The 19,980-nt window shown below is 46.1% G+C and overlaps 1 protein-coding gene across 2 annotated transcripts in view; it reads right to left on the bottom strand.

Moving 5' to 3' along the window:
• Positions 1-19,980, bottom strand: part of uggt1 (UDP-glucose glycoprotein glucosyltransferase 1) — a 188,177-nt gene that overhangs the window by 128,635 nt on the left and 39,562 nt on the right. For both annotated transcript variants that reach the window (XM_070883358.1, XM_070883359.1), the window contains exons 8-9: positions 1,780-1,858; positions 255-355 (exon numbers count right to left, since the gene is read on the bottom strand). In XM_070883358.1, coding sequence (XP_070739459.1) covers positions 255-355; positions 1,780-1,858 — 180 coding nt within the window. The remainder of the gene's footprint in view (positions 1-254; positions 356-1,779; positions 1,859-19,980) is intronic.

Raw genomic sequence — 19,980 nt, 5'->3', positions numbered from 1 at the left:
GGGCCCCCAAGGATGGCAGGTCTCGATTCTGGAACATTTTACGGATTCCGGATGACCCTGCCACCGATTGGTCCGGAGTCCGGAACTCCAGATTTTTGACACTGCACCTGAATCAGTATTTTTTAAGCAAGAAAAACCTGGTGTTTACATTACACAATCCAAAAATGCTTCTCAGCTGCATATTTAAACGAGTAAGTTGTTTCCATGTAATGACAAGACTGACAACTTCACGGACAACATCTCTCTTTGCCTACCTTGCAGCTGCCACACTTTGAGAGGTGACATCTCATTTGTGCTTTCAACCAGGTGCTTCCTTAGTTCCTTAAGCTGTTCCTTGATCTCAGGGTACAGCTGTCTATCAACAAAGAAGAAACAAAACCACAATAATACAAAAGGAATTCACCCATAATGCACTGCCACCATCATACAAAGTCATCCTACTCCAAGTAGCTCTCAGTATCAAGGATACTCATGATTGAAGCTCCTATTTATACAGCTGTTCACAGAAGGCAATACCTTTCAGCTTAATGTTTTAAAATTTAACATGACGTGAATCCACATTGAATCCACCAAGGGGCAGAACACTTTGATATAATCTTTAATATAAAACAATAAATATACATTAACAAAAGAAACTCTGCAATGAGGAAACACCATTCAAATGTCAGCTCAGTGAGTAGCACTCTCGCCTGAGTCAGAAGGTTGTGGGTTCAAGTCCCACTCGAGACTGGAGCACAAAGTATCTAGCCCCACTCCAGAGACCGGAGCACAAAATATCTAGGCTGATAATCTAGTGCAGTGCTGAGGGAGTGCTGCACTGAAGGTGCCATCTTTTGGTTGAGACGTTAAACCGAGGCCCCGTCTGCTCTCTCAGATCCCATGACACTACTTCGAAGAAGAGCAGGAGAGTTATCCCCAGTGTCCTGGCCAACATTTATCCCTCAATCAACGTAACAAAAACAGATTATCTAGTCAGATTCACATTGCTGTTTGTGGGAGCTTGCTTGTGCACAAATTGGCTGCCGAGTTTCCTACAGTACAATAGTGACTACACTCCAAAAGTATTCCATTGGCTGTAAAGCACTTAGAGATGACCGGTGGTCATGAAAGGCGCTATATAAATCCAAGTCTTTCTTTCTTTCATAGCGCTTACTCCACGCAACAGGTTGTGTATAATTTATATCAACCTCAACTCCCGAGTGACATGGTAACCAAAATTCTCATTCTTTACAACTCTTGAAAGTAAACTAGTATAATTCTCAAATTTTAGTCTGCATTATTCAATCCGATTCACTACATTCCATAAATGATATTCCGAAGATTCAAACAGGAATGAGATTATAGGGCATTATTGATCTCTACTTAGCTTTAAACTTTCAGGCTGATCATAACCAGATATTGATCCAGCTCCCATTTGTAAATGAGTTGGATCAACAGTGTACTGTTTTTGATGTATTTTATACTCTGTGGGGTGATTTTTGGATTCCCACTTGAAGCATGCCAATTTTGTATTGATGTGCTATGATCACAGCTTAATCTTTAGATTGCTGGTAATTCTCATACATACAACCCTGAGCAATGAACCAACTTGAAGTAAAATAAATCATATGGCAACAAATGGCATTTTGATAAAAGTCTTTAACTGAAATTTGCACATAAATGAGCCTTATATCTTTGAAGGGTCCCCGAACCATTTGTTTGAATGTCTGTATATATGTGGGCAACACTGTCTTGGGGTCCCATTTCTTAGAAACCCAGTTTTCCTGTGCAGACTCTTACTTCAGCTTGCCAAAGAGGAATCCCTGGACTTCATCAACAGGATCATTTTCATTTATCACAGTAGCATTCAGTTCAGAGCCTGTAAGACAACAATAGAAAGACTGGGTATGACAGTCATTTCATAACAGGAGTGTTTAAATGATTAGCAATAGATTTAAAAGATGAAGCTCTCTATTTCCCCACCTCTACCATGATCAACATAGCAAAGTCATATCTTCTTCAAACTGGTAAGTCACAGAAGAAATGTAATGATCTGTATTCAAATGAATTTCTTTTTCTTGTATCCACACAGCTGAAAGCAGTGGTTTATACTGGGGTACAATAAAGGGTGCCCATGGAATCGTACTCTAACATGACTTAGCAACTTGATAAAAGTGGAGAAACAAATCAAGAATCACTTCTAAATCCATTTTCACCTTGCTGATGGATATCCTTTCATGACGTACATATTTTATTTTCCCTGCCCAGACGTGCCTTAACTTATACTTTCCCACACCTAAATCCAGCTGCTAATCCATAGTCAATCCACTTCATTGGTTCAAATCTCAGTCTTCCAATTTGGATGTAACCATTTACCATAATTGTCATATTTTGTATCGTCACAAATGCCACTTTTTTCCCATGCCATTCAACTTGCCACTTCACTTTAAACAGAGCCTTCTCTAAGTCACTTCTTTCCTTCTATTGCCAAATCAATTTTTAATCCAGCTAACTGACTTGTCATCAGTATGATCTTCCTTAAAAGCCAGGGGCCTTTTGAAAATCTAAATAGACTACATCCACTGGATTAATTTAACATGCTTTGTTTACGGTCATTATTGCAAATTTTAAAAATAGCTTTGTGCGAAGAATGATTGCATAGTTAAAGGAAACATTTGGAAGCAGTTCTTAGCCGAATGTGTTAAGAAGTTAACACACAGCTATATGACTAATGTCCCTTGTATTAATACCCATTTCTACTAATGTGAATATAACTACCTCACATCGTAATGTTCAATGATTGCTCTGTTCCTAATCAAGTCATCAGCACTTATTATTTTAAGCAAACTCTCAACAGAAAAAACCATTGTAAGTCCAAATCTTTCCAACGGTTTGATTTTTCATTGTTCTACGAAAGAGGAGTGATTCTTCTATTGTAGCTCAGCCTGTTATAAATCAATCACTAATATAGGCACAAAAGAATCACAATACCGTACCTACAATTAACATCCATTTACACTAGCCAGGAAATGTCTGTTTCCAAACATAAAGCACAATAAATTCGGGTTTCAGCGATTTTGCCTGTTTTTGGGCGATAATCGCAGCGGAATTTTTTTTTTTACTGCCGGGGTACCATTATCGCCGGAGTTGGCAAAATTCGCCAAATGGTGACCACCAGCGATAGCGATAAATCCAGCATTGCACAACTGAATCTGTGTGCCGGAGCCAAAATTTGCAATTGAAATAAAAACAGACCTGTGCATGCGCAAATTTTGCTTTTTGCCATTTTTTTCTTCTTTCTATGCTTCTAGCCACCTGTCAGAGACCGCCCACGCATGCGCAGTACACCCAGGACTGAATCAGACATTTTCAGATAGACGGCACAATGGAAGAAGGAGATGGGAGCAGGTAGAGAGCGAAAAAAAATCCAGTAATGACGCGAACGAGGCCCTTATCACAGGTGTGGAGAGGAGATGGGGGGGATTTAAATAGGAGGGGTGCAAGTAAACCCCTCCCAGCGGTTCTTAGGCATCTTTGGACCAGCATTTCTGAGGAGGTGTCTTTCGTCAGAAGGACCCACATCCAGTGCCGCAAGAGGTTCAATGACCATTGCAGGGTCATCAGAATAAGTGTTATATCTTCAGTACAACTCACAAACACACACAGCCTTAAGATGGCAGAACACTCTGACCTGTTCCCTTTTTATTTGTACACAGCACTGGCTGCAGTGCCATAGTAGTCTACAGGTGGAGCTACATATATTACACTTCTCCCTCCTTAATGAAGAATTATAACAAAATAGTCATAAGACATAACTTGTATGGTTATACATAACAAAAGATATGAACTTATTTAGCCATATTTACAAATCAAGCTGAACCATTTGTTTTCTGTTTCGAAGAGGATACCTTCGCTCTCAAACAGAAGCTTCCAAACATGATGTTGAATTTAAACTCATTCGAGGCTGATCGTGAGGAAAGTTTTCCTCCAAGGGATACCCTTGATTTCCATTTGAACTCTCTACAACTTCAGACTGTTTGTCTGCCTGACTCGGACTCAGACTTAAATTCTGACTTTCTCTTGGATTTGTTTCCAGTACATTGGATGTAGGATATGCTACTGGTGTATCAAAACTATCTGATGGGTTAGAAATAATTGAATCATTCCCACCTTCAACTACTTCCATGTCTGTAGGTAGAATATGATCAATGTGAACAAACCTAACCCGTCTATGATCAAACATCTTGACCAAATATGTGCGAGGACCACATATTTTCACCACTCTTCCTGGTGACCACTTTAACCATTTGTGAAGCTGAGGTGGGAGTTCAGTGGCCACTGAATCAGCTGATGCCGTCAAGCTGATTGTGAAATGTTTCTTTAACCACTACCTTCTCTAAACTGCATTTCCACGACACATTCAGAATATTGCAAGTCTCCAACCATTGCCAGATTATTTCTGTCATCTCTATTTCACCTGCCATTTATTCCATCAGCATGGGTGCCCTTGTAACTTTCTCACCTTGGTCCTCAGAATCCCATCCTCGTCGCCATTGTTATATCTTCAGTACAACTCACAAACACACACAGCCTTAAGATGGCAGAACACTCCGGAACTCTAGTGAGGTGACCTGTTCCCTCTTTATTTGTACACAGCACTGGCTGCAGTACCACAGTAGTCCATAGTGATATGTCCTTACTATACAGTATAAATGCACACGAGGCCCATACTTGAGAGAAGGTCACTCTGTGACCAGTAAACTTTATTACCAAGACCTCAAGTGATGAAGGTGGGTGGAGCTTCCCCTTTTAGACCTCAAAGTCCAGGTTAGGAGTGTCTCCCACAAGTTCACCCCCTTGTGGTCAATGTTCTCAAGGTGTACAACTTAGGTCAGCTTATACAATGATAGCTGAATACATGACATCACCTCCCCGCCAAAGTCTTATTGGGATCACAGGTTAAGTCTCTCTGGTGGTTTACGCTCCCTTGTAGAGCGCCTGAGTTGGGGCTCCCATTGTTGGGCGCTGGCCTGAGTGTCTGCTGTTTGCAGTGCCTCAGGCCTGTCCAGATTGCCCACAGTGACTGGGCTCTCCTCCACTTGGTTTCGGTGTCCGGTCACCTGTGGTGGCCGTGTTCTTCCTCTGCTTCTTCTTTGGGGTTGCTGAACCTCCTTTTAGTTTGATCCACATGTTTGCGGCAAATTTGTCCATTGGTAAGTTTAACTACCAAAACCCCATTCCCCTCTTTGGCAATCACAGTGCCTGCAAGCCATTTGGGCACTGCAGCGTAATTAAGGACAAAAACGGGGTCATTGACATCAATACATTGCACCCTCGCATTCCTGTCATAGTAGTCACATTGTGACTGATGCCTGCTCTCAACAATTTCTTTCATAGTGGAGTGTATATGGGATAACCTGGTTTTGAGCGTCCTTTTCATTAGAAGCTCTGCGGGTGGAACCCCTGTGAGCGAGTGTGGTCGGGATCTACTGGCCAAAAGGAGGTGTGATAAGCGACTTTGTAGGGAACCCCTTGGATTCTGAGCATCCCCTGTTTGATTATCTGCACAGCTCGTTCCGCCTGGCTGTTTGAGGCTGGCTTGAACGGTGCCATTCTGATATGGTTGATTCCATTGCCTGCCCTGAAGTCCTGGAATTCAGTGCTTGTGAAGCACGGGCCATTGTCGCTGACCAAGACATCCGGTAGACCATGGGCGGCGAACATTGCCGTTGACTTTCTACCGTTGCAGAGGATGTGCTTGAATTTAAAATGGCGCACTCAATCCATTTGGAGTAGGCGTCTACTACAACCAAAAACATTTTTCCCATGAAAGGACCTGCGTAGTCCACATGGATGCGTGACCATGGCTTGGCGGGCCAGGGGCTAAGTGTGGCTTCCCTGGGTGCATTGTCCAGCTGAGCACACGTGTTGCACCTGCGAACACAAAGTTCCAGGTCTGCATCTATCCCTGGCCACCAAACGTGTGACCTGGCAATTGCCTTCATCATGACAATGCCCGGGTGCTCATTGTGAAGTTCTCTGATAAACACCTCTGCCCATCTGGGGCATGACTACTCGATTTCCCCATAGTAGGCAATCAGCCCGAATCGAGAGTTCATCCTTGCACCTATGAAACGGTTTAAATTCCTCAGGGCATGCCCCGTACATGGCTGCCCAGTTCCCATTCAGGACACATTTCTTAACTAAGACAGTAGTGGGTCTTTATTTGTCAAGACTTTAATCTGACGGGCTGTCACAGATGAGCCTTCGCTTTCGAAAGCTTCAACAGCCATGATCATCTCAGCATCATGCTCAGTTGCCCCCTCAGTGGTGGCTACTGGGAGCCTGCTGAGTGTATCGGCGCAGTTTTCAGTGCTCGGTCTGGACCGAATTGTGTGGTCATAGGCAGCTAACATGAGTGCCACCTCTGTATGCGGGCCGATGCATTCGCATTTATGGCCTTGTTGTCGTCCAAAAGGGACGCTAGGGGTTTGTGATCTGTCTCCAGCTCAAATTTCCTGCCAAACAAGTACTGGTGCATTTTTTTTTTTACTGCATATACACATGATAACGCTTCCTTTTCTGCCATCCCGTAGCCCCTTTCTGCCTGGGACAGGCTTCTGGAGGCATAAGCTACCGGCTGTAACTGACCAGTGGCATTCACATACTGCAAACATACACCCGACCCCATAGGATGACGCATCACACGTTAACACAAGTTTCTTACACGGGTCATATAACGTTAACAGTTTGTTGGAGCATAACAAATTGCGTGCTCTATCAAAAGCCCTTTCCTGGCTGTCCCCCCAGACCCAATCGCGACCTTTGCGTAGGAGCACGTGTAGCGGCTCTAACAGCGTGCTCAATTTGGGAAAAAAAGTTAACAAAATAGTTCAGGAGCCCCAGGAACGATCGCAGCTCTGTTGTGTTACGGGGTCTGGGTGCTCTCTGGATCACTTCCGTTTTGGACGCAATCGGTCTGATCCCGTCTGCTGCTACCCTTCTCCCCAGGAATTCTACCTCTGGAGCTATGAAGACGCACTTCGCCTTTTTCAGTCGCAGCCCTACCCGGTCCAGTCTGCGTAGCACCTCCTCCAGGTTGTGGAATCGGGACCCGTGATGAGGATGTCATCTTGAAAAACCACCGTCCTTGGAATTGATTTGGAGGCTTTCCATATTTCGCTGAAAGATCGCAGCGGCCAAACGAATCCCGAACGGACATCTGTTATACTCAAACAACCCCTTGTGTGTCGTGATGGTGGTCAGCTTCTTCGACTCACTCGCCAGCTCCTGGGTCATGTAAGCTGAGGTTAGGTCCAATTTTGAAAAAAGTTTGCCACCAGATAGCATCGCAAAGAGGTCCTCCGCTCTCGGTAGTGGGTACTGGTCTTGGAGTGACACCCGATTGATGGTGGCCTTGTAATCGCCACATATCCTGTTCGACCCATCTGCCTTGAGCACCAGCACGATCGGGCTCGCCCAGTCACTGAATTCGACTGGCGAGATGATGCCTTCCCTCAGCAGGCGGTCCAATTCACATTCTATCTTTTCCCGCATCACGTACGGCACCGCTCTGTCCTTGTGATGTACTGACCTGGCGTCCGAGTTTATATGAATCACTACCTTGCCCCCCATGAAAGTGCCGATGCCGGGTTGAAATAATGAGTCAAATTTGTCCAGGACCCGTGAGCATGATACTCGCTCCACAGAAGAAATTGTATTGACATCGCCCCATTTCCAGTTCATGACAGCAAGCCAACTCTTCCCCAGTATTGCGGGACCATCCAGAGTGGCAACCTGTTCTCCGAATCTTTGTGGGTCACGACTACCGTGACGCTGCCTAGCACCGGAATGATCTCCTTTGTATATGTCCATAGCTGTGCGTCAATCGGCAATAATTTTGGCCTCCTGGCCTTGGACACCCACAACCTTTCGAACTGTTGATACTCATCAGGGACTGGCTGGTCCCCGTGTCTAGCTCCATTAATACTGGGATGCCATTGAGGAGCACGTCCATCATTATTGGTGGCATCCTGCTATATGAACTGTATATGTGCTCCACATGAACTCGCTGAACTTCAGCTTACAGCGATTTCCCCCAGTATTCATTTGGCCTCGTAGGGCTCACATCGGGCCCGTCCTCCTCGTACATCAACCTGGCTACAGGCTTCCTGCACATACGCGCCAAGTGACCGCTGACATTGCAGTTTCTGCAGGTATCTTGCTGATACCTGCAAGCTCTGGCTGGGTGTTTGCCTCCACACCTCCAGCATGAGCTGGAGGCCCCATTGTTGGAAACAAAAGGTCCATTACCAGTCAATCGTCTCTGACTCTAACTGTCCTTAAGCGCACCATTAACAAGTGTTGACGGCCCCATTACTGGCTGCATTGTCCATTACAATGACATGAATCGCCGTTCAGCTAGCCATTGCCTCTGTTGAATTCCCCCTTTGGGTTCGACTACATGCTGGGGCATGTCCGATTGTCCTTGTCTGCCTGGAGAACTGTGTGACTCCCTGGTCGTTTGCTGCATTTGAGCCAAGATTTTTGCCATACATCATTCTGGTCTCTTCCTCACCTGAGATAAATGTCTGGGCTATCAGAGCCGCCGCTTCTAAGGTCAAGTCTTTGGTCTCAATCAGTTTCCTGAAAACCCCAGCATGCCCAATGCCCTCAATAAAAAAGTCTCGCAGCATCTCCGCTCTGCATGCGCCTGGGAACGTACATAGGCTCTCCAGCCACCGGAGATCTGCCATGAAGTCTGGAAGGCTTTGCCCTTCTCGCCGCCGGTGCGTATAAAACCGATGTCTCGCCATGTGCATGCTGCTTGCCAGTTTAAGGTGTTCCCCGATCAACTTACTGAGCTCTTTGAACGTCTTGTCCGCCGGCTTCTCTGACGCTAGAAGATCCTTCATCAGGGAGTACGTTCTGGATCCACAAACCGTCAGGAGATGAGCCCTGCGTTTGTCGGCCGAATCCTGTCCCAACCATTTCTTAGTGACAAAACTTTGCTGCAGTCTCTCAATAAATTCGTCCCAATCATCACCAACACAGTACCTCTCTTCTGTGCTGCTAGTGGCCATGCTCGCGTGGTTTAAATGCCAGCTTCTCGTCGCCAATGATATGTCCTTACTATACAGTATAAATGCACACAAGGCCCATACTTGAGAGAAGGTCACTCTGTGACCAGTTACCTTTATTACTAAGACCTCAAGTGATGAAGGTGGGTGGAGCTTCCCCTTTTATACCTGAAAGTCCAGGTTAGGAGTGTCTCCTACAAGTTCACCCCCTTGTGGTCAACGTTCTCAAGGTGTACAATTTAGGTCAGCTTATACATGAGTTACAATGATAGTTGAATACATGACACATAGGTGGAGCTATATATATATTACAGTAAGTAACATTTTTATTGATGCACTCCATTACTTAAATTATAAATCTGACATGTTGGTATTGGTAGGCTTAGTGTTGCACCTTATTTGCCATGAATGACCGTTACACATTATTAAGACTGCTTTCTTAAGATTTTAAAAGATGTCTTTGCACTTCGATGTCTTCCTCATAAACCACGTGCAACTTCCAAGGCCATTAAACAGAGGACTGTATTAAGTGCACACAGTATGATAATAAGTGCTTTGATGGCTATCTGTGTGTGCCACAAGAGCAGAAGGGCCCTCTCGTAACCATTCCCATTGTCACTTTTGCAGGGAAAAATGTCCCACAACCGCCGGCAGCAGTGACGGACAGGCGGTGATCCACCCAGAACAATGCCTCTGACAGACCTGGAGAAAGAGTGGCAGGTCTGATCGGTGCCTCAGGAAGATCAACTACCCATGGGGTGCTGAGCTCCCGAAACAGAGGGTAAGTCCTGGGGTGGGGCAATGTGACGTAGTGTCTGTGGACTAGGGTTCGAGCAATATGATGCAGTGTCACAGGACTAGGGTTGGGGCAATGTGATGTAGTGTCTGTGGACTAGGGTTCGGGAAATGTGATGCAGTGTCCCTCGACTACATATAATGCAGTAGCAGCGGTCCTTCAAATGAGCCTGTGCTACGTGACCTTACTCATGTCACCCTGCCCCCTCCCCTGCTGCTAACCACTCGTCTATTGTTTTCTATTTCCAGATGAGGAGTCGCATGTGCCACATCCTCGAATGGAAGCCTCCACCTCAGTCCATCATGTGGGCGTGGAGGAGGGGTCGAGGGCGATGTCAAGGACGAGGAACCTCCATGGGAGGAGCAAAGTGATCAACCCATTCCAGAGGGCCGGGAGGGCTGATACAGTCAACACCTCTTTTTGTTGTAGGCACGAGCTCATCCGAGGAAGAAACATTTTCGGGCTTTGAGCCATCCGAGGCCCTGGGTACAAGTGGCATGCAGCAACACACCACTGGGGTTGAATCTTGTATGCCATCTCTCCAGAGGGTGAGTCGGCAAAGCCGGTCTGCTGACATGGCGAGATTGTCCAGGGAGAACATCCAGCTCACCCGACAGCTCCTGGAGGTCTTGGGTAGTATTCCCACAAGCATTGCCGCACTGTCTGCGAACACAAGGGAGGACATTTCTTGCTGCGAAACCACCGAGGTTGTCAATGCCCACATGTAATTGATGGTCTCAATCTTTTGACACTACAGTCCCCAGTGTCACACCCAGACCCACATCACGTATGAGTGGTGAGGCCGAGCAAGAGCTTTGCCACTCAGAAGCCACGCCTTCCACACCCCGAACTTCTCCAGGGGATCCACACATGGCGTCTCCATTGTCTAGTCCCCTAACTTAGCAGGACTCTAGCCGCCTTGCTGCATGACATCTTGGTGCCATCACCTTGGGTAGGGTCATGATGCGAGGGAAGGGGGGGGGGGGGAAAGAGAAGGGGCTGCAGGTAAAAGACATTCGGTGCAGGGGTGGTTGTTTCGTTGCTGTTATTGATTTTAAAAGTTTCCCAATTCACAATAATGTAGAGAGGGATTGAAACTAATTCGTGGGGGGCGGGGGGGGGGGGGGGGGGGGGGAGAGATTCAGGTGAGCTAAAATTTAAAAAGTCAAAGAATAAGGAGAAGGCAATTGAGCAGGGTAGCACTGAGGGAAATGAAAACCAGAGCATGCCAGGAAGGGACAGAATGTATAAGCATAAAGGGGTTAAAGCAGGAAAAAATGGTAAAACAACAAATTTAAAAGCTCTTTATCTGAATGCACGTAGCATTCGTGACAAAATAGATGAGTTGATGGCACAAATTGATACAAATGGATATGATCTGATAGCCATTACAGAGATGTGCTTGCAAGGTGATCTGGACTGGGAACTAAATATTCAGGAGTATTTGACAATTCGGAAGGATAGACAGAAAGGAAAAGGAGGTGGGGTAGCACTGTTAATAAAGGATGAGATCAATGCGTTAGTGAGAAACGATATTGGCTCAGAAGATTAAGTTGAATCAGTTTGGGTAGAGATAAGGAACAATAAGGGGAAAAATCACTGGTGAGCGTAGTCTATATGCCCCCTAATAGTACCTACACTGTTGGACGGAGTATAAATCAAGAAATAACGGAGACTTGTAAAAAAGAAACGGCAATAATCATGGGCAATTTTAACCTTCATATTGATTGAACAAAGCAAATTGGCCAGGATAGCCTTGAGGAAGAGTTCATAGAATGTATCCGGGATAGTTTCCTTGAACAGTACGTTGCGGAACCAACCAGGGAGCAGGCTATCTTAGATCAGATACTGTGTAATGAGACAGGATTAATAAATGATCTCCTAGTCTAGGAATGAGTGACCATAATATGGTTGAATTTCAAATTCAGTTGGAGGGTGAGAAAGTTGGATCTCAAACCAGTATCCGAAGCTTAAAGAAAGGAGACTACAAAGGTATGAGGGCAAAGTTGGCTAAAGTGTACTGGAAAATTAGATTAAAGTATGGGTCAGTTGATGAGCAGTGGCAGACATTTAAAGAGATTATTTCACAACTCGCGACAAAAATATATCCCAATGAAAAGGAAAGATTGTAAGAGAAGGGATAACCATCCGTGGCTAACTAAGGAAATAAGGGATAGTATCAAATTAAAAACAAGGGCATACAATGTGGCCAAGACTAGTGGGAGGCCAGAGGATTGGGAAAATTTTAAAAGCCAGCAAAGAATGACAAAAAAAAATGATAATGGGCCCAAGTTTCAGATCCCCGGTAGAACGGCACACCTCGGAAAGGCGCATCTATTTTCTACAACTCAAAAAAGCGCCTAAAACTTACCTCGCGATTCTCCGATATCTGTAGGCCCGTTTCCAGCTCAGCGCAGCGCAGCAGGAGCTGCTGGGGGTGGAGCAAACGCGGTCTGAGCAAGCGCTGCCGGCAGGGAGGCGGGGCTAGGGCCCAGTGTCAGTTTGCGTGCCGGCAGCATTGCGCATGCGCATGCACAATAGCACAAAAACATTGGCAATCGGCCATCTTTAAAGGGACATGCAGAAAAGTGATTTTTGGGTGTGTGGAGCTGTGCAAAGCCTTCTGACTGATATTTTTGTGCCTGAAGAAGTGCTGTTAGCAGTACTGTGGAAGAAATCAGCTGCTGGAATCAGTGAGTGCTGTTTGTTGCTGCTAAACTTCCAGAACAAGTGCTACATAAGTGCATGCAAAATAAGGACTGTATGCTTTGAAAAATCACTGAGTGTCAATTCAATGCAGCAATGGAACAACGTCCACCAAGAACGAAGAATTTCTCGCATGAGGAAGTGGAGACACTAGTTAACGTCATTGAGCAGAGATGGCAGGAGCTGGATACCAGCAACAGAGATTGCACAAAAATGCCACCCAAAGAAATGAAGAAACTCTGAAACCTAGTTGCAGAAGATTACTGCGCAGTGGTGCATACCAGGAGATCTGGAAGCCAGTGTAAAAAGAAATGGCACAACCTTGGTCAAGCAGTAAGTGTAAGTAATATTTTCATTTTTCAATGGAATCTCAATTGCAAATGGGACCATCTGTATATGTCCCACCCTGCAGAAAGACGCACTCTGTAAAAAGTTATATTTTAATCTTTGCAGAAGAAATTGGCCCACAACAAAAAGGGAAAGAACTCGAACAGGAGGAGGCGTGCCAAATCTGCATCCACTAACACCCTTGGAACAGAGGGCTGCTGCTTTGATGAGTCGTACATGGAGAAAAGCAAAGCAATCAGTACTGCACGAGCTGGGCTCACATGCGAGGGAGAGGGCAAGTCCTGAAAATGCATCGAGGCCCTTCAAATCAACCTGCTGCCTGGCCTGCTACGTGTGAGACTAGTCATGCCACCCATCCTGCCCCCTCCTGTGCTGCTAACTATTTGACTGTTCTGTTACATTTTGCAGAAGATGATGCCAATCCTGAAGATCCTGAAGATACAGAAGCGGACGATCCAGACCAAGGGTGGGTGCAGGGGTTGACTGAAATGTCTTCAGGGGAGACTTTTGAACTTAATATGTATCAGCCCACATCAACGAACATCAGTGTTTCAAACACTTGCGTAAGTTCTGGTCCGACATTCTATGGTTTCACAGATTCCGATGTTGCGGGTCCCAGTGGTGCTGGTGGTGGTGGTGGTGGTGGTGGTGGTGGTGTAATGCAGCATTTTACACCCATTGCCCCACCGTCCAAGCCTGCATCTCCCACTGGAGTGGTGCCACCTGCAACACCCAGTGCCCCACCGTCCCAGCCTGCGACTCCCACTGGAATGGTGCCGCAAGACAGACCCAGGGCCCCACTGTCCCAGCCTGCATCTCCCACTGGAGTGGTGCCGTGAGGCAGATCCAGGCAGAGGAGAAGGAGAATCGAAACACACTCTCCTGAGATGCAGCGTGCAACAGATGTGAGTCAGGTTGTGGCATTGGGTGTGGAGAGCAATGACCTTACCCGATCACTCATGGACAGCATCAGTGCGGTGGGTGAAGAGGTAACGGTACTGATGGGAGAAATAGCAGTAATGACATGGGAAATGAGGGAGGGAATGTCAGAGGGAGTGCAAGCGACAGCCCAGGCCATCAGGGAGGGCATGCAAGTGGCAGCACAGGCCCTCATGGAGGTAGCTGCTGCAATAAGGGCACACAGCCCGGCCAATCAAATAACACCCCCATGGAGAAGTGAACATTCACCGAGATGTGGATGAGACATGGTTGCAGCCTTTCTTTGCTGCTTTTGTTCTTGTTCTTAATGTAACTGTAGTAACTTTTTTCAAATTGAAATTTTTTATAAGTTTTGTAACTTTACAACTTGTAACTGATCTTTGGGTTTTTAAACTGATCTTAAGAGTGTAAATGTTCTCACATTTTGTAAGTTATTTAATTTTGAACCTAAAAAATGATCTTGAAGCTTAAGTGATCTTAAGAGTGTAAGATTTTTCACACTGAAATTGTTTTGTAACTTTACAAGTTTATAAGTGATCTTAAAAAGAGTCATGTTAAAATAAAGTTTGATACAAATATTTTATTACACTAACGTGCAGTACATTTTGAACTTTTCATTAAAATATTTTTACATTAAAACTGAATCATGTTTCATTAACACAACACAACACAACTCCAAAAAATAAACATGTCCATGCGGTACAGTTGTCGCTGAGCCCTCAGGCATCAGTAATTGAAGCGTTCACAGATGAGCTGCTGGCGCAGGGCTCGAGCAATTGTTAAAGGAGCACAATGGACCGCCCTCCTCCGATGTTGTGCTCCAGCATCAGGCACTTGCATGCTTTCCTGATCGTCGTAATCATTCTCATCCTGCTCTTCCAAATTACTATCATCAGGCACGCTCACCTCATGTGGGTCTTCTGATTCCACTACCAGCTCCTGCTGCCTCATGATGGCTAAGTTATGCAGCATGCAGCACACAACAGTGAAGTGACCGACAATCTCTGAGTATTGCAAGTGGCCTCCGGTATGGTCCAGGCATCGGAAGTGATGTTTCAAGATGCTAATGGTCCTCTCTATTATGCTACGCGTCACAATGTGCGACATGTTGTCTTGATGGTCAGCTTCCGTCCGTGTTATGCATAGGGGCATCATGAGCCAGATGGTGAGGCCGTACCCTATGTCTCCCAGTAGCCAGCTCTGCCCTTCTGGCTGCTGCTCAAACATAGCAGATATAACGCTGTCACGTAGGATGAACGCATCATGGGTGCTGCCAGAGTATCTTGCATCGACTGACATGATGCGCTGCATGTTGTCACACACGAGCTGCACTTTAATGGCGTGGAAACCTTTTCTATACCTGAACTGCTCGGCATCCTCCACAGGTGCTCGCAAGGCGATGTGGGTAGAGTCAATGCAGCCCTGTACCTTTGGGAAGCCAGCAATCTTTGAGAACCCCAGAGCCCTGTCATGCATTGCTTGGCCGCTCATTGGGAACTTGAAGTCGTCATTCCTCTGCGCATACAATGTAGCCATGACCTGGTGAACGCAGGCATGTATTGCACGTTTAGAGATGGTGCACACATATCTCCAGTTGTAGCTTGAAACGATCCCAAGGCATAGAAGGAAAGTGCAGCTGTAACCTTCACTTCAACGGACAAGGCAGTCGGCGTTCTGCTTCTCGGCTGTAAATCCACTCTCAGCATATCACAGATCTCAATGACAACTTCTCTGCGGAAACGCAGCCTTTTGACACAATCAGCCTCACTCATGTCCAGGTATGAACGCCTGACACGATATTGCCGATGTGGATAAGGCCTCCTGCCCATCAGCCTACGGGCTATGAAGTTCCTGGTGTGGTGAGCTCTAATCAATTCTCTCCTATGTAGCGAATTGAAGAAGAACCATTGCATAGTCTGTGGCGTTGATAATGCAGCAGCACCCATACTTGAAGTAAAACTTAAACTTTCAAAGGTGTGTGCTGGCTGGCTGGTTCTCGCTCCCGGTGTTTGTCAGGCCTCCCCTATCCTGTGGCCGAGCAGCAGAAAGATCACATCACGGTGCCTGCTGCCTGCATGCGTGCTCGCCCTCCCGGTGTTTTTCAGGCTACAACAAGGCTACGGGTGCGGACGGAATCCCTGCTGAGGCATTGAAGTATAGCGGAGAGGCACTGCTGGCGCGAATACACAACCTCATTTCTCTCATCTGGAGGGAATAAAGCATGCAGGGAGATCTCAGAGATGCAGTGCTCGTGACCATCTCTAAAAAAGGGGACAAGTCTGACTGCGCCAACTACAGAGGAATCTCCCTGCTATCAGCCACTGGGAAAGTCGTCGCTAGAGTCCTCCTCAACCGAAAACTTCCCGTGGCCGAGGAGCTCCTCTAAGAGTCACAGTGCGGATTTCGTCCCGTGCAGGGCACAACGGACATGATTTTTGCAGCACGACAGCTACAGGAAAAATGCAGGGAACAGCGCCATCCCTTAAACATGGCCTTCTTCAACCTTTTCAAAGGCCTTTGACACTGTCAACCGCGAGGGTCTATGGAGTGTCCTTCTCCGTTTCAGATGCCCCCAAAAGTTCGTCACCATCCTCCACCTGCTCCACGATGACATGCAGGCAGTGATCCTTACCAATGGATCCATCACAGACCCAATCCACGTCCAGACCGCGGTCAAACAGGACTGCGTCATTGCCCCAACCCTCTTCTCAATCTTTCTCGCTGCCATGTTCCACCTCACAGTCAACAAGCTCCTCGCTGGAGTGGAACTAAACTACAGAACCAATGGGAACCTGTTCAACCTTCGCCATCTCCAGGCCAGGTCCAAGACCACCCCAACCTCTGTCGTGGAGCTACAGTTCGTGGACGCCGCATGCGTCTGCGCACATAATGAGGCATATGAAAGCATGGGACTTACGTTAAACATCCGTAAGACAAAGATCCTCCACCAGCCTGCCCTCACCACACAGCACTGCCCCCCAATCATCAAGATTCACGGCGCGGCCCTGGACACCGTGGACCACTTCCCATATCTCGGGAGTCTCCTATCAACAAGAGCAGGTATCGACGACGAGATCCAACACCGCCTCCAGTGCGCCAGTGCAGCCTTCGGCCGCCTGAGGAAAAGAGTGTTTGAAGAGCAGGCCCTCAAAACTGCCACAAAGCTCATGGTCTACAGGGCTGCCCTCCTGTATGGCTCAGAGACATGGACCATGTACAGTAGACACCACAAGTTGTTAGAGAAATACCACCAACGATGTCTCCGCAAGATTCTACAAATCCCCTGGGATGACAGGTGCACCAACATCAGCGTTCTCATTCAGGCTAACATCCCCAACATTGAAGCACTGACCACACTCGATCAGCTCCGCTGGGCAGGCCACATAGTCCGCATGCCAGACACGAGACTCCCAAAGCAAGTGCTCGACTCGGAGCTCCTTCACGCAAACGAGCCAAAGGTGGGCAGCGGAAACACTACAAGGATACCCTCAAAGCCTCCCTGATAAAGTGCAACATTCCCACTGACATCTGAGAGTCCCTGGCCCAAGACCGCCCTAAGTGGAGGAAGTGCATCTGAGAGGGCGCTGAGCACCTCGAGTCTCAACGGCGAGAGCATGCAGGAATCAAGCGCGGACAGTGGAAAGAGCATGAGGCAAACCAGTCCCACCCAGCCCTTCCCTCAACGACTATCTGTCCCACCTGTGACTGAGTCTGTGGCTCTTGTATTGGACTGTTCAGATACCAAAGAACTCACTTCAGGAGTGGAAGCAAGTCTTCCTCGATTCTGAGGGACTGCGTATGATGATGATTTCCTGGCCGAACAGCCGAAAGATTGCAGCTCGGTGCCTGCTGCCGCCCTTCAATGGGGAGGTAGGAAAATGTAATTTTATATTTATTAATTTATTTATCACTTATTATTGATGATGGCTCTTTATTGGTGAAAGCAAAGTATTTAATGCTTTGTAAAATCCCCTAACTTCCCTTCCCCCCCCATCTCCCGCTCCCTGCGCGTAATTTCTAAAATGTAGGCCAGGTTTTTCTGAGCATACAAAAATCGACACTTACTCCATTCTAAGTTAGTTTGGAGTAACTTTTTGCTGCCTAAACTTGCAAAACAGGCGTAAGTGGCTGGAAACGCCTTTTGGAAAAAAAACTGTACTAAAACTAAACTATTCTAATCAACTAGAATTGAAGCAAATTAAATGCCGAGAATTGTGATTTCTAAGATACTCCATACTAAACTAGTTGCTCCAAAATAAATAGGAGCAACTCGAGCCGAAACTTGGGCCAAAAGAGAGGGAAGATAGATTATGAAAGTAAACTAGCATGAAATATAAAAATAGATAGTAAGAGTTTCTACAGGTACATAAAAAGGAAAAGAGTGGCTAAAGTGAATGTTGGTCGCCTAGAGGATAGACTGGGGAATTAATAATGGAGAACAGGAAAATGGCAGAGACATTGAATAAATATTTTGTATCAGTTTTCACGGTAGAAGACACTAAAAACATCCCAATAGTGGATAATCAAGCGGCTATAGGGAGGGAGGAACTTAATACAATCACTAACACTAATGAAGTGGTACTCGGTAAAATAATGGGACTAAAGGTGGACGTCATCTGGACCTGATGGCTTGCATCCGACAGTCTTAAAAGAAGTGGCTGCAAAGACAGTGGATGCATTGGTTATAAACTACCAAAATTCCCTGGATTCTGGGCTGTCCCAGCGAATTGAAAAAAATCACAAATGTAATGCCCTTATTTAAAAAAGGAGGCAGACAAAAAGCAGTTAGCCTAACATCTGTCATTGGGAAAATGCTGGAGTCCATTATTAAGCAAGCAGTAGCGGGACATTTGGAAAAGCATAATTCAATCAAGCAGAGTCAGCATGGTTTTATGAAAGGGAAATCATGGTTGACAAATTTGCTGGAGTTCTGTAACAAGCAGGGTGGATAAGGGGGAAACCAGTGGATGTGGTGTATTTGGGTTTCCAGAAGGCATTCGAAAAAGGTGCCACATAAAAGGTTACTGCACAAGATAAAAGTTCACAGGGTTGGGGATAATATATTAGCGTGGATAGAGGATTGGCAAACGAACAGAAAACAGAGAGTTGGGATAAATGGGTCATTTTCCAGTTGACAAACAGTAACTAGCGGGGTGCCACAAGGATATACTTGCATTGGAGGCTGTTCAGAGAAGGTTCACTGGGTTGATTCCGGAGATGAGGGGGTTGACTCATGAAGATAGTTTGAGTAGGTTGGGCCTATACACACTGGAGTTCAGAAGAATGAGAGGTGATCTTATCGACACATGTAAGATAATGAGGGGGCTCGACAAAGTGGATGCAGAGAGGATATTTCCACTCATAGGGAAACTAAAACTAGGGGACATAGTCTCAGAATAAGGAGCCGCTCATTTAAAACTGAGAGGAGGAGGAATTTCTTCTCAGCGGGTTGTAAATCTATGGAATTCTCTGCCCCAGAGAGCTGTGGAGGCTGGGTCATTGAATATATTTAAGGCGGAGATAGACAGATTTTAGAGCAATAAGGGAATAAAGGGCCCAAGTTTCCACATGATTTGCGCCTGATTTTTAGGAGCAACTGGTGGAGAACGGATTATCTTAGAATCGCAATTCTCCACATTTTTTTTTCTGTAGTTCTAGTCAGGTAGAACAGTTCTACTTTGGAACAGAATTTTTTCTTCAAAAGGGGGCGTGTCCAGCCACTGACACCTGATTTCAAAGTTTCCACGGTGAAAACGTACTCCAAACTAAAGTAGAATGGAGCAAGTGAAGATTTTTGTAGAACTGAAAAAACCTGTTCTATACATTAAAAAAATCAGGCGCAGGTTACAAATTAGGCGTCCAGAACGAGGTGGGGAGGGGTGGGGGGGTGGGGGGGGGAAGGGAAGTCATTAAATTCTATAATAAATCCTTATTTATACTTATACAAATAAATCCAACCTGAATAAACATTTATAAGCAAAGAAAAGATTAAATAAACCATCTTCCTACCTGTGTGAAAGTGCTTCAGACAGGCCTTTCGGGCCCGAAGGCTGAACGGGCTGGCCCGAGACTTCGGGCAGGGCCCGTCCCCAGCACCAGATTTACAGGTAGGTGGCGTTGGGTTGGGGAGGG

Source organism: Pristiophorus japonicus, chromosome 6 (assembly GCF_044704955.1).
Source record: "Pristiophorus japonicus isolate sPriJap1 chromosome 6, sPriJap1.hap1, whole genome shotgun sequence".
Classification (NCBI taxonomy): domain Eukaryota; kingdom Metazoa; phylum Chordata; class Chondrichthyes; family Pristiophoridae; genus Pristiophorus; species Pristiophorus japonicus.
The sequence above is the reverse complement of the archived record's forward strand: the minus strand, read 5'-3'. Positions and strand labels throughout refer to the sequence as shown.